The sequence below is a fragment of the Dasypus novemcinctus genome, chromosome 12 (genome assembly GCF_030445035.2).
Source record: "Dasypus novemcinctus isolate mDasNov1 chromosome 12, mDasNov1.1.hap2, whole genome shotgun sequence".
In the NCBI taxonomy this organism is placed as follows: domain Eukaryota; kingdom Metazoa; phylum Chordata; class Mammalia; order Cingulata; family Dasypodidae; genus Dasypus; species Dasypus novemcinctus.
Genome location: NC_080684.1, coordinates 43,807,533 through 43,822,647, shown reverse-complemented (window position 1 = coordinate 43,822,647; position 15,115 = coordinate 43,807,533). Strand labels below are relative to the sequence as shown.

Below are 15,115 nucleotides of genomic sequence, written 5' to 3'. Positions count from 1 at the left end.
TTCTTTGTCTTAAAGTTCAGGTCTTGGTTTTAGGTGAGATTATGTTGTATGCAAACTTTTCAGAGAGATATGACTTTCATGATAGAATATTTCCAGCCAGGCAAAAATTAAAACTATCAGAAAAAGCACATATAGCATTCTATCAAGAACTGGGAAAGATGTACTTTATTTGTCGCCAATAAGTTAGGACAATTTAGGAAATTTAACTCACCGGTGCAAATAGTTGGATCTATTGTGATTCCATGTGTTGCAAGACAAATAGAATGAGAAAAGTTAATACATTTTAAAACTATATTTCGAATGATGTAAAATTGTAATTTTTATGTTGAACGAACAAAATCAGCATGTGCATGCATTTAAAAATTAAATTTTCCCCTAAGCCAAAAAAAAGTTAAAATTTGCCAACTATTGCTGTTAAATTTTTAAAAATGTAAAATCCAACTAAATTTCACACCAGTAGTAGACAACTTTTTCAGTACACACAGATTTCTTCATCTTGCATTGCAGGTTCTATTTTAGATAAGATTAGGCTTGGGGATTTAGAAGCCACTCTGTAGTAGGATGGGGCAGCCTGAAAAAAGGTACAAGGGAATTTATATTTTTCAAGAAAGAGACACTGCAGAGTAATATGAAGGGTCACACTTTCTGGAAAACCCTTGGAAAAAGGAAAACCCTAACAGGGGGAAAAGGTATGCAGAAATGGTTTTCCAAACATGTTTCTGTTCAGCTTAAATTATTACTCGAAGCATGAAAGTTTATTTGTGAAGAATTTCTGATTCTGAGATAATGTCCATTTTAAGTGGAAATGATTCTATTTATAAGCAATGAAATCTTACAGAGTAAGTAAAATTTATAGTAAATTACCTGATTATATTTTGCATTTGCTATGTGCTTCGTTTCCAGCTGGCCATACTGTGGAGGTTTACAGGCAAATTCGACAAATGCCAGTAACTGGTCAAATATAGCTGGATACATTATTTGCATATTTTCTGGTCCTACACAGATGGCCTGTAAAGAACAAAGTAAGAACATTAGAAAACATAATCTGAATTTCTTCCTTACTTTATTTTTTATTTTTTTATTTTTTTAAAGATTTATTTATTTATTTAATTTCCCCCCCTCCCCTGGTTGTCTGTTCTTGGTGTCTATTTGCTGCGTCTTGTTTCTTTGTCCGCTTCTGTTGTCATCAGCGGCACGGGAAGTGTGGGCGGCGCCATTCCTGGGCAGGCTGCTCTTTCTTTTCACGCTGGGCGGCTCTCCTCACGGGCACACTCCTTGCGCGTGGGGCTCCCCCACGCGGGGGACACCCTTGCGTGGCACGGCACTCCTTGCGTGGCACGGCACTCCTTGAGCGCATCAGCACTGCGCATGGCCAGCTCCACACGGGTCAAGGAGGCCCGGGGTTTGAACCGCGGACCTCCCATATGGTAGACGGACGCCCTAACCACTGGTCCAAAGTCCGTTTCCCTCTTCCTTACTTTAAATGTATTTGTTTAACCAAAAAATCTTAAAGACTGTCCTATTTTATATAAATATTGTACCATCTTTTAAACCCTATAGAACATTTAAACTATTTCAAGTTTTACTGAATAAAGTGTAGGCTGAAATGGGTTTATCAGCCAAAAAAAAATAAAAGTTTTTTTAATAGAAAGTGTGATTTATTACGTAACCTCGTACAAAAAGGTAAGGTACTTAAAAGAAAAGTCCCAAGCAGTCTGAGGTTCTATAAGCTAATCATTTGTTCAGTAATACAGCCATTAGACCATTAAGAAAGTTCATTGAAAATGACATATGATTTTGATAACATGCCTGGAACATTGCATTTGGGAAAAACAAGTCACGTGAGAAAATCAGCTTCTAAAAGAAATGCATAAATTATTTTATAAGGCTGTACTCATTTAATGTCCAATGCATCTGAATATAGACTTGATTTAGAAGAAAATTTAAATAGTTTAATAACATTTTAATGAATAATAACTAGCTTCTCCAAATTAGTTTAATTTGATAGAAACAAAATATATATCTGGATATTAGATTTTAATTACTTCAAATATGCTGAAAGTATTTAAAATAAATCTTATCTTTTTATGTATTTTTTCTAGCCATAAATGTATTTTGTCCTCTCTTTTTATTTTCCTATGTTCACTTTTTCTTTTGTGGGAAAAATATTTAAGGATATTATTTACAGAATATTTGAAATATAGTTGTGTTTGACAAAACACAAAACATGATCCTCTATGCTTTGGAAATCATTTGGGTACCCTCAATACACACTAAACCAAAATTCAAAGCATTTGAAAATTTTAGGGAATTTCTAAAAAAAGAGGGATACAATATTTGCATTGTTATGCTATCAATGGCTTTTTTTTTTTTTTTCTTTTTGAGGTACCAGGGCAGGAATTGAACGTGGAACCTCATATGTGAGAAGCCAGCACTCCTCAACTCAAATTGTTTTTTCTGTTTGTTTTTTGTTTTTGTTTTTTTAAGAAGGCACTGGAACCAAAACCAGGACCCCCATGAGGGAAGCAGGCGCTCAAATGCTTGAGCCACATCCGCTCTCCATCAGTGGCTTTTTAATTAACAGCTAATAGGTAAGTTTTAGTTACCCTCAGAGAGAATATAGTTATTTAGTCATAACTAAACTTTTAGATAAAACTGCCTTGAGCTATGTAGAGTTAAGAAATAAGTAGAAGCCTATTTATACTTATAGATGCCACCTATACCTAAGAGTTAGATTATCATATATTATAATTACAATGCCAAAAAATCTAGAATAAAGACATAGGGTAGCAGATGTGGCTCATGTGACTGGACTCTCATCTACCACATGGGAGGTCGCTGGCTTGGATCCTGGTGCCTACCAAAGAAGACAGTGAGGTGCATGACGGACAGGCGTGGCAAGCTGATACAACAAGAGACACAATATAGTGATATGGCTGGAGGTTAAAATGTTTCCATAATGCAAAAGAGGGTAGGGCCTTAGAACATCAGGTCCTTTCAGGAGGTAACACTGCCCTGAACCACCCATAACTGTTTGCAAAAAGAAACATTTAAACCTTGCACAGCAAACATGGGGAAACTGTGAAAGAGATTACTCTGGCAAAATATTATCTAAAAGAATAAAAAGTAACTATACTCCCATCCCTGAAACATTCAGTAAACATGATGTGGAAGCTTGGGTCAAGGCTCTTAGGTCCTTGAGACTTCGAGTCCCCTGTTCCCCTCTTTTCCTATTTCTTGTGTCTCTTTAAGTTCTGCGGTGCCTCCCAATCGAGCTGTTCCTTATGTTGAGCTGGTCTCAACAACACAAGAAGGAAAAAACACAATGAGATATATAGCAAAGCAGGAAGCAGATGTTCCCGGTACCTCCTAAAGAAGACAGCAAGCTGACGTGACGGGCAGACATGGTGAGCTGACACAACAAGATGATGCAACAAGAGTTGCAGGGACGAAAAACAGAATGAGAGATACAACAAAGCAGGGAGTGGAGATAACTCAAGCTATTAAGCACTTCCCTCCCACATCAGAGGTCCCAGGTTTGGCTCCTGGTGCCTCCGAAAGAAACAAGGAAGATGAACAGACACAGCAAGTGCAAAACAACAAGAAGGTGGGGAGAAATAAATAAGTCTTAAAAAAAAAAAAAAGACATATAACACCATCTCTTGATATTTGGTTATTTTTCTCAGAAATGGTGAATGAAAATCTTGGATGGTAATGTTTATATAGTCGAAAAAGTTCTCTTTACTAGCTTTTTTATAATAGGTGGGAGCTCAATTGCTTGAGCTATATCTGCTTCCTCTAGCTATTTCTAATAGTTTACTTTCTTCTTTCTTGCGGGTTTTAACTCTTAGAAATACACATGTAGTAGTTACAATGAAAAGAATGAATTACTCCAAGTGGATTTGTGAAAACTTGCAATGATCAGAAAAAGAAAAGAGCCTTTGGTGAATGCATTAGAAAACTAAGTGTCACAATTTCTCTGGAAATATCTTAGCACTGACTAATGACTATATATTTTGATTTTCAATGGCCATTTATAAAAAAGAAAACATATGAACTGATTTATAAAGAAATTCTGGGATCTTAAAATGCATACTATAGAACCCACATTTTCTTTACAGTAATTACAGCTAAGAAAGCTATCACTGGTATCTCTTCAAGATCCTTAAGTTTATATAGCAGAAAAATCTATAGGGTGAACCTGTTAACAGATTTTTGTCCAAAAGTTCAGAATAAGAAAACTAGACAACAGTTCCTATTAGTTCTTGAAAAGTATGTATGTGAAAACAAGAAAAGAAATTGGATACATAACTCCTGACAAAGACCAAGGTTTCTCTTTTTAACTTATTGAACAATAATTCATTCAATGCTTATCATGTACTAAGAACTTTGCTAGAAAAGTTGAAGATAATAAGAGCTGACATTTAGTGAATGAATAACTTGTGCAAGGCACAAAATGCCTTACAATATTATCCCATTTAATAGGAAAATGTAAATTTATTTTCATTTTACAGATGAGGAACCTGAAGTACAGAGAGATTAAGAAACTTTCCCATATGAAGTAGAAGACAGGGCTTAACTGCACAACTGCAAGGACAACATTCACATACAATGTGACGGCATCTCTTGGAGTACAACTCCAGCAGCGTCGGTGATGGGGACAGGTGTGGTATCCAGCCATTTGACTTTATAAAGCCAGCAACTGTTGGGAGCAGTCAATACGAGTGTACACTGAGTTCAGCAATGCCAGTAACATGGCCGCCAGAGGGGAGCCCACTTCCTTATTCTTCTTCCTCCCCACTCCTTTGTTCTCCGTTTCCCGCCACTGCCCAGGCTGATAAGGCAGTGCATAGGCGCAAGGCGCGAACCTGAAGTCTGCCTTCCACCCCAGCAATAGCAGCCACCAATCCCTAAACCCTGCCACCTACCCTAGCAACAGCGACAGCCAATCCCTAGCCTCCACCTCCTCACGCACCACTCCTCCCCTTCCCAAGAGTATATATGCTTTGTTCTCGCAATAAAATTTTGCAGCTTGATCATCACCCTGTCTCGCTGTCATTCCGCGCGTCTCCTGTCTCACCATTCTCCTCCACGCAACCACGAGCCCCCGTTCTTTGCCCCGCTGGTCGGGGCTGAACAAGCAACAAATAAGACAGATGTACTTACCTGACCTCAGAACTTATAGTACAGCACGTATAGAAAGCAGATAATCAAATTCCCAGGTCCCCCATGTATGCTAAAATATCTTGACCAAAAAAAAAAAAAAAAAAAATCAATGAGCACATATAACTAAGTCAATTTGGTTGGGAACTAGTGATAGAGAACCAAGAGAATACTGACCCTGAAGGTCTATACAATATAAGGATACTGAGGAAGAAGAACAAAGAAGGCTCTCTTTAGAGAAAAAACATGAACTCTCTTGAGTTTTAAGTGTCTCCACATTTTATTTCCCTGTACAGTGCAATGAAGGATCAAGAGATCAAAGAATTACTGCTCAACTAGACTTCCAACAGAGGCAATTAAGAGATACTCTGGTATCACAGAAATATCACCATTCTGACTATGAAAATTTTCATCTTTCCAACTGGATATAATCCACTCAGTTAGAGCACATAATTTGCATTATGCAAATGACTACTCAGGTCACTGCCAATCTACAGCCCTGGCAACTTGAAAGCTTTAATCTAGAAACTCATCTCAGGCTTATTCTCCCCAGAACTTGCTCTGCAGGCAGAAGCAGCTTGTGGACAGCTACAGCAGCATAAGAAGCAAAGAAGTCAAAGAGCCCTGGTGCAAAGGATAACCTGCTATAAGTCATACGAAAGAGCACGCAGGAAAGGGAGGATGTCTATTTCATAGGAGGTGGAGGGGGCATGGGAATTCCTATAAAAATGGGAATTGCCCAGGCTACCATGAAGCATGAGCCAAGGAAAAGAAACAGACTCAGATAAGACAGTGAGGACCCTGCACTTCACATTCACATTGGGCTGATCTACTTGATAGAAGGGCTAAACTGTGAAGGAGAAACACAGAGAAAGAACTAAAGGATATAAGGAAAACAATGAATGAATATGAGAAGCTCAATAAAGAGAGAGAAATTTAAAAAATGAACCAAACAAAAACACTGGAGTTAAAGACAAAATGATTGAAATGAAAAATTCCCTACAGAAATCTGAAGTTGGCAGAAGGAACTAGTGAATTTGAACATAAGACAACTGAAGTGAGTCAGGCTGAGGGGCAGAAATATTTTTAAAAAGTGACCAGAGACTAAGAAACCTGTGGTACCCCATCAAGCATACCAATGTACTAACTATGGGAGTCCCAGAAGGAGAAGGGAGAAAGGGTCAGAAAGAATATTTTAAAAATTAATGGCTAAAAACTTGCCAAATTTAATAAAAGACATGAATATATACATTCAAGAAGCCCAGTGAACCGCATACAAGATAAACTCAAAAAGAACCATGACTAGACATGTAGTAATCAAACGGTCAAATGCCAAGGATAAGAAGAGTTCTGAAAGCTGCAAGAAAAAAAATAACGTTTGTACAAATGGGTCCCAATAAGATTAAGTTCTGACTGCTCATCAGAAATCATGAAGGCAAGTAGACAGTGGGATGAAATATTTAAAGTGCTGAAAGGAAACTGCTGAGAACTCTGTAGCTTTCAAAAATGAGGATGAGATTAAGATATTCCCAGATAAACAAAAGCCGAGGTAGTTCATCTCTATTAGACTTTCCCTGTAAGCAATGCTAAAAAGGAGTTAAATGGGAAAATACATGTGTGCTGTTTTGAGCCATGGAATTTTGAGAATAATTTGTTACACAGCAAAATAACTAATCTGATGGGGGAAATGTGAAATGGGTCGCATAAAAAATCCTATCTGCACATGAAAAAAAAATTGGAACAGAATTTTCCAGCCTGTTTCAAAATATACCAGATGAAGACTATCCATGAGTTTGATCCAATTGTTAGGAATATAAAAATGGAACATTGTCAGCAAGAATGGCTAATTATCAACAGATGAACAGATATACAAAATGTGGTATATACATATAATGGTATATTATTGAGTTGTAAAAGGAATGAAGTTCTGATACATAGACTAACATGGATGAACCCTGATGACACCATGTTGAATGAAATAAACTAGACAGAAAAGAACAAATACTGCACGACTTCACTAGTAAGAAATAATTAGAAAAAACAAATTCATAGAGTCGGAAAATAGAATCCAGTTTAGCAGGGGTTGGGGTAGGTTTAGGAAACGGTGAGTTATTGCTCAAGTGGTACAGAATTTGTTTGGGGTGATGGAAAAATTTTGCTAACGGACGGTGGTGGTAGCACTGGTAGTACAACATTGAATGTAATTAGCACGACTTAATTGTATATTATATATTTGAGTGTGTTTAAAAGGAAAAATTTTTGGTTGTACTTATGTAACTAGAAAATTTAAAAAAAACAAACCAACCATAGGACTGTACAACGTAGTGAACCCTAATATAAACTACAGACTATAGTTAATAGTGCAGTTATAACAACATTCTTTCATCAATTGTAACAAAGGTAAACTAATGCAAATTGTTAATAGGGAAAAATCTGTGTGATTAATAAAAAACAAAAAGACACCTCTCGCTAAAAATATATCTGTTTGACATTTCTGTGAGGAAAATATTTTTCAAATTTACTCAAATATTTTATGAAGCTTCCAACAATTTCAGAGCTAAGCGGAAGTACAGATGAAAACATACACCAAAAATGTAATCTCATTGTTTATAGATTTTCTAATCATAGAAATACTTTGTTAAAGTTGTTATTCCAAATTATTATATCCTCTAGTGAAGAGTTGCATGAACAAATGAAAAATACCAGTGAACAGAAATAAGAAGATACAGGCAACTTCTTGAAAAGATTCAAAACAGACCTGAATTACCTTTTAAAATCTGTCAGAACCCCAAAGGCTTAAAATAACTGGATCTTGACAACAGTGGTTTTATTCCAAAGTATATAGACACAATCACATTGATAATCCAGATTTTATCCAAAAATACATACAGAAAAAAAGGGGGGAAAATCCAGAAAATTGTGTGCAGTATTGCTCAGACAGCAAAAAAATTGTATTACCTTTTGGAGAACATCTAAAGCTGTGAGTACAGCTTCCTGTAAACTGGTCAAAACTGCTTCCGTATAAGATGGAAGAATGAAAGGAGATGCATCTGAACTTATTGGGACTGAAACAGCACTGTGCAATATGACTCCCAACTTTTGCAAGTCATCCATGTTGAAACCAGTTTTTATGTGTTGGTAGAGAGCAGGAAATATCTGTATTAAAGCTGTAAGAAAAGGCTGGCTGGGAATGAAAGTCAGTTTGTCAAAAGTAATAGGAGGCTTGGTACTTTCTGATCCAATTCTATACCATGTATTCCATGCAGCCCACCAGAGATTCAAATCCTCAAGCTCATCATTAACTATGGGTGGGTCAGAACTACCATATCTTCCAAGTCTTTCTCCAATGGAATCTGTTCTTATGAATGGCCTGTTCAGGCTAGGGCCTGACATGGACCCTATAAGGACAGGCACGGGTACATTAACTGCAGGCGGAGTCTCAGGCTTCTCTGAGTCTCTGACAGGAGACACAATTTGTAAAATTTCCTGGAAGCTTTTCAGAGCAGCGAGAGATACTTCATTGTTTTTGCTGAGGGCTGCTGATTGTATGTGGTCAAGAAGAACATCCCATGCTCTGGAAAAATCTCCTATATTAGGAAAAGGAAAAAAAAACTATTACCACAAAAGTGATAAAAATTTCTGCCTAAATTCCTATAGAGCTAGAAAAGATTAGGTACTAAGGTACTAACAATATGAATTAAAATTATTACACCCAGAAACCCAATAAAAAATAGTCTTCAGATATAGGACCAAAGTGCACCGAAAAGAGGATAATAGGCATATAAAAAATGTTTTGGTTCTATAAACAAAACTATAAATGTACGTATACATGTATATACTATTTCCTAGTATTTCTGCTGAGTAGAATAGGGAAAAAAACCTATGATGGTTTGAAAAGCTTTTCCATAGAAATGACTTTATTAATGATTAAGACTGTTCTTGTTCTTAAAAATATTAGAAAAGTTATAGTTATGTAACAGTATGATACTTATTTTTTAATAGGTCTAAATGTTTAAAATAAATTTGTCATACTCCATAAAATTTTAGCCCTATACTTTTGTTTTCATATTAAACTAATCTTATAGTTGCATTTCTTAAACATTTTCCCCCACAAATGTTAGTAAGTTAACAGAAGAAAATGTCCTCTATAAGGAATAAACTGTCAAAAAAAATTTTTTGTGTGATCTATGTATCTTTAAAAAAAAAATAAAAACTATATGGAAAAAAAAGAATAAACCGTCCTTTTACAATAAGTCCACATTTGTTCCTCTCACATGAAATTGAGTCTACTGATGTACCATCAGCAAAGGATGAGCTGCATAGCTATTAAGTGGTAGTTTTGAGTTTCCACTGATCAATTCCATCTCTTGCCCTATTCCTATGACCAATTAAACACATTTATAATGATGCTTACTATGGCTAGGTATAGCTTGTTTCCAAAGACACAGACACATAGACAAAAATAACTTTGTTCTTATACCAAACAAGCCCAGTGGCTTTATTAATAGATGGGTTAAAACCACTTACTTCCATTACAGTAATGCAAAAATCAGAGAAACTGACATTTTTTCTAAAGCAGTTACAAGCTATGAAATATATAAAGGCATTTTGCAAAGGGCTATAAATGACTAGCATTTTTAAAGAAGGGATAAATTCTAAATGCCTGCAGGAAGCACTCAGATAATAGGAAAAGACTGAAGTAGACCTGAAATGAAGCAAAGAATACTACTCTGACTCTAAGACATTACCTACCCAGTTACATGCCTTCTCTTCTCTATACTTTCTATTAACAAATGAGGTATAATTTACATTCAATAAAAAGAACAGATTTTAAGTAAACAGTTTAAAGAATTTTGACAAATAACATTTACAAGATACAAAACAGTGAAACTAAACACTTCTGCCTGCTGCCATCCCAGTAAAAAGCCAGATGAATTATTTTACCAACAAGAATAGTGACCTAATCTTGGATTTAGAATATTCCATGCCATGGGGGTAAAACTACTGTAATTCTTCTATGAATATAATGTTGGAAGGAGGCTTTTCTTCTAAAAGACTAGGTCTAATTATTGCACATGGCATGCTAAATATATGCACCTTATTCTAAAACAATAAAAAATATTTCCTAGTCTTCAAGTTATAAAAATATGTATTAAATTTGAAGGTGGAGGGTGGCAGTTTGGCAGTGAACGTGGAAGATGGGGATGCAGCAGTGTGAGTGGGATTGATGCTGGAATGTGAGTGAGTGGGATCAGAGGGAAGGCTGGGGCCATCCATGGAGTTTAGGAGAAGGAACAGGTGATCTCTGGGAGGCTGCGGACTGTGGTTGAGAATATAATTGTTGGAGTGTTCTTTTGGTATCTAGGGCAGGGGAGAGTCACAGGTACGGGGTGTAGATGATGAAAGGAAGTGAAGGGTAAGTGTACATCTGCAGCATGCCTCTTGGAATATGAATGTGTGTTCAAGGTGTCACAGGGTGTTATCTTACTGGTTGGAGACATACACAATAACCAACAAAATATTAAATCCTCATCCTGGGGAGTCCTGCTATATTCTTAAGCAGAGTGGCAAGAATTTCTAGAGTACATAGGCAGGGCGGCCTAATAAAAGGAAAACAGACCAATATGCCAAGCCTAATATATTAATCCTTGTACTTAATGAACTTTATTCTTGTAATATTGAAAGTTAGCCTAATAATAACTATTGCCTAAGAGTTACCTCCTGAAAACCCTGGGCACCAAGGTATTAAGGTCAAGTGCCAACCAGTGATGTATTTTGAAAAGGACCTTGACCAAAAGGAGGAAACATTAAATATGAAAGACTTTTTATGGCTAAGAGATTTCAAAGTGAGTTGGGAGGTCATTCCACAGGTTACGCTTATGCATGTCTGAGGCAGATCTCACCATCTGCAACAGTAGACAAAGCCTCAAACAGGGGTTGTTCCTGAGGGCTCTAGAGACATCTGGACTCTATAGACCAGGCACAAATCTATGCTAGGATTTCTTATCCTCAGCACTACTGACATTTTGGATTGGATAATCCTTTATTGTGGGGCTCAGTCCTATGTACTCTAAGACGTTTAGCAGCATCCCTGGCCTATCCCCATGAGAATGTAGTAGCAATCCCCAAGTTGTGATAGCTGGAAATGTTTCCAGATATTGCCAGACATTCCAAAATTGCCTTCCCCAAGGCAATTGAGAAACAGTGATCTACACCAGCAACAGCTTCTTAACCATCAAACAATATTCTGCCATCCTTCCTTGTTGCCATTTCATTCTACACATACCATTTAAGGTGATCTTTTTGAACTACTTAGGCGATCATGTTTCATTGCTCTTGGGGTGAAGTCCAAACTTCTGAATATGATTTACAGAATTCTGCATGGTCTAGCCCCTCTTTCTATCTCAACAATCTGATCCGGATTCACACTTTTCTTTGCTCTCTTCATTCCAGACCTTCAAACATGCTAGTGTCCTTATCACCACCCTTCCCCAATCTTCTCCTATCGCTTTTGCACATTCTCTGCCTATCATGCTCTCCCCACTTCATCTTACCCTTGCTTGAAGAACTCCTACTTACCCATCATATATCAGGGAAAATATCGCTTCCTCAGGGAAGCCTTATCTGGACCACTCTTGCTAGGTTCAAATATCCATTATAAGCTCAAAATCTACCACTTGTTTGTAGCATCACTGTAGCATTTTACATTTATGTGTGTAATTATGGTTTCTCTCTCATGCCCATGACATTCCGGACAGTATGTATTTTGTTCATCCTTGTGCCCCCTAGAGTCCAGTCAATAGTTACACATTAAATATTTTCTGATTGAAAATATATACATATGCACGCATGCACACATGTACATATACAAATGCACAGAGACTGGAAGTTAAGATTGGTTGTTCTTGAGCAATAAGACTGTATATGAGCTTTTAAAGAAGCTTCTGTATTTTATAAATTTTCTTTAATATAAATTACTTGCATAATCAGAAAAAAGGATGCATATATACCTAAAGGTTGCAGTAAATATCTTCTAGTGTTGAAGATTCTTGCTACTCCAGCCAATGTTAATACCCAGGTCTCAGCCCACTGCTTCTCAGCTGTATCCCTTGAATGATGAATGAGAATATTGCCACCTCCTGACTCAATCTTTTCTTTGTCTGCGGTAGTGGAAGACTCTCGAACTCGGTCCAGTAGATGAAAGAGGACCTGAATATTTATAAAAATGCCATATGAAAAGTATTGATACCATGACTTAAATAACAGCATAGGAAATTAGGAATTTGTTACAAAAAGTAAACCCACAATCTGATCAACTCTCATATATTAGAGGAAATTGACCAAAAGAGATACCCTTACATTCTTAAGTTTATCCCTTAGGGTAATGGAATGTGAAAAATTCAATCACGTAGAATATTGTCTAAGACTTGCTGAGTTGAGGTGTCAATGAAGCATTTATGAGTTGAAGCTAAGGAGAAGGGTCCAGATAAAAAGTATAATTATTGGAGACATCTGGATAGAAGTTAGAATTAAAGTTTTAAGACTAGATGAGGTTGTCTGAAAAAAATTAACAAGAAGCAGTTGGGGGAAGCAGATGCAGCTCAGGCAACTGGGCTCCCACCTACCACATGGGAGTCATTGGTTCAGATCCTGGTGCTTCCTAAAGAAGACAGAGAGGTGGCGCAATGGGCAGGCATGGTAAGCTGACACAACAAGAGACACAAGAAGGAAAAACATAATGAGACACACCAAAGCAGGGAGCAGAGGTTCCCAGTGCCACCTAAAGAAGAAAGAAAGCTGATGCAATGAGCAGGCGCAGTGAGCTAACACAACAAGATGATGGAACAAGAGATGCAGGGAGGAAAAACAGAATGAGAGACATAACAAAGCAGGAGTGGAGTTGACTCAAGCAATTAGGCACCTCCCTCCCACATCAGAGGTCCCAGGTTTGGCTTCCAGTGCCTCCTAAAGAAACAAGGAAGATGAATAGACACAGCAAGTGCAAACAACAAGGGGGTGGGGAGAAATAAATAAATAAAATAAATCTTAAAAAAAAAAAAAAAGAAGCCATTGGAGGTTGAGGAATGTTTACATTTAATGGAAAGGTTCAGAGGAAGAGATAGGCACAAAGGAAATAAAATTTAAATTGAATAGAGAAGTAGAAGCATGCTGTGACAGAAGGTTACGGAAGAGAAAATTTTAAGGAGAAATTAATCAACAGTTTTATCGGCTACAAAAATTGAGTAAGGTGAAGATTGAGCATAGGCTAATGAACTTGCAATGAGAATACCATCTGCAGCCTTTGAACAATTTCTGTAGTTCCCAAAGTGTGGTTTTTAAACCAGCAACAGTAGCATCAATTGAGAGACTGACTGAAATGCAATTTCTCAGACCCCTCTCGGGGCCTAAAGAATCAGAAACTTTGAAGGTGAAGGGAGTGGGAGAAATGGATATAGCAGCTCAGCAAACTGTTTTATCAAGACTTCTAGATAATTCTGTTATACATAAATATTTTAAGAGCCTTGGAAGTAAAATAGTATGGAAACCAAATTACAAGGGCTAAGAAAATACAGGGGAGGTCGAGTAAGGAAAATAATCTTTGAGAATTAGGTATCAAGAAAATTAACAATGAAATGGTTTGAAAGGAAAATGGGAATCAGAGGGGGGGAATCTGTTTATAAGAGAAGGGAAAAAACCATTTTTGTAACCTGGAAAGGAATGAGGGAACAGAGTTGAAATAGAAGATAGAGGAAAGAATAATTTTTCATAAGAAACAACATTATTAATTTTTAAAGAAACATTTTGGAATCTTTTTATTAAATTGAAAACATTATTAAATACAGTTAAGGTTTACTATAGTGCCTTACTGTCAAACTTGATCTCAAAACCTCACAAGAGCTGGTAAAAAGATTACAAATAAAACTTTATTGATGATGGAGAAGAATGTTGCTATGGGAGGAGTAGTGGGGTGAGGGGGGTGGGGAGTATATGTGGACCTCATTTTTTTAAATATAATATTTTAAAAAATGCATAAAGACAAAATAAACTTTATTAAAATGGAATAGCTGGAACAAAAGAGGAACACCTTTTAACAAAGAGGGCACACTGGAAAATAAAAACTTTTAGAAGAAAAAAAGAAAAATGGAAAAATGAAATGAATATGTACAATTTACTCCTTGGAGGTTACTCCAAGTACATGAAAATGTTGCTACTAAATTAATATTGGTATTCCTTGTATTTATAAAGTACTCATTTGACTATGTTTGAATTTCATGTATATAAGTAGACCTCAAAAGGAAAAAAAGGGCCTTCCACCTATTGATTGTAAGGGGTTGATTAACATACTATGGTTTACAGCTCCTGGCTTTACCAATTAAGAAAAGAGAGGGGAAAAAAGAGAAGGGCAAAGGCAGAAATTAAGAGGCAGAGATAGTAAGAGAGGAAGACAAAAACAGAGAGATAAGATTTTTAATACTTAATTTGTTCTATGTGAGGAAAAATTTTAAATATGAGTAAACGTTTTCTATTTTGTGAAATACAAAAAGACATAGAAATGATTTTTTAAAAATACACAAATGTTTCATTTGAAAAGTATATAAGCATGTTTCAATTAAAAGCTGATATTTCAATCTACTTTACAATACCTTCCAAATAACAGTGTGCCATGTTGAATGTTGTAATAAAGTTCCATGTGCACCAATTGTAGAAAACAGGGTTTGTCCTGCACTCTTCCTCACAGCAGGACGGGGGTCCACACATAGTTCACCCAATTTTGCATAAAGACATAACCACAAGCAATCAAACGGCGGTGCAGGGTGGAACGGTCGATTTAAAACCACCCCTTTCTCTTCTGCTTGCTTTTGCTGTGCTGCTTCTTCCTTATTTAATTCTTTTTCAATAGTTTCCCCTCTTTGGAAAAAATAATCTGAAATATTCCACTAAAAAGTAAGTA

General features: G+C 36.6%; 1 protein-coding gene across 8 annotated transcripts in view; it reads right to left on the bottom strand.

Moving 5' to 3' along the window:
- Positions 1 to 15,115, bottom strand: part of MON2 (MON2 homolog, regulator of endosome-to-Golgi trafficking) — a 137,135-nt gene that overhangs the window by 25,634 nt on the left and 96,386 nt on the right. For 4 of the 8 annotated variants that reach the window (XR_011650263.1, XR_011650265.1, XM_058308353.2 and 1 more), the window contains 5 exons: positions 14,808 to 15,101; positions 12,174 to 12,372; positions 8,122 to 8,750; positions 865 to 1,008; positions 212 to 229 (listed from right to left, as the gene is read on the bottom strand). Coding sequence is in view for 4 of the 8 variants with exons in the window: in XM_058308353.2 (XP_058164336.1) it covers positions 212 to 229; positions 865 to 1,008; positions 8,122 to 8,750; positions 12,174 to 12,372; positions 14,808 to 15,101 (1,284 nt within the window). In the remaining 4 variants the exon portion in view is untranslated. The remainder of the gene's footprint in view (positions 1 to 211; positions 230 to 864; positions 1,009 to 8,121; positions 8,751 to 12,173; positions 12,373 to 14,807; positions 15,102 to 15,115) is intronic. The other 4 variants (XR_011650264.1, XR_011650266.1, XM_058308354.2 and 1 more) reach the window with 1 other exon arrangement.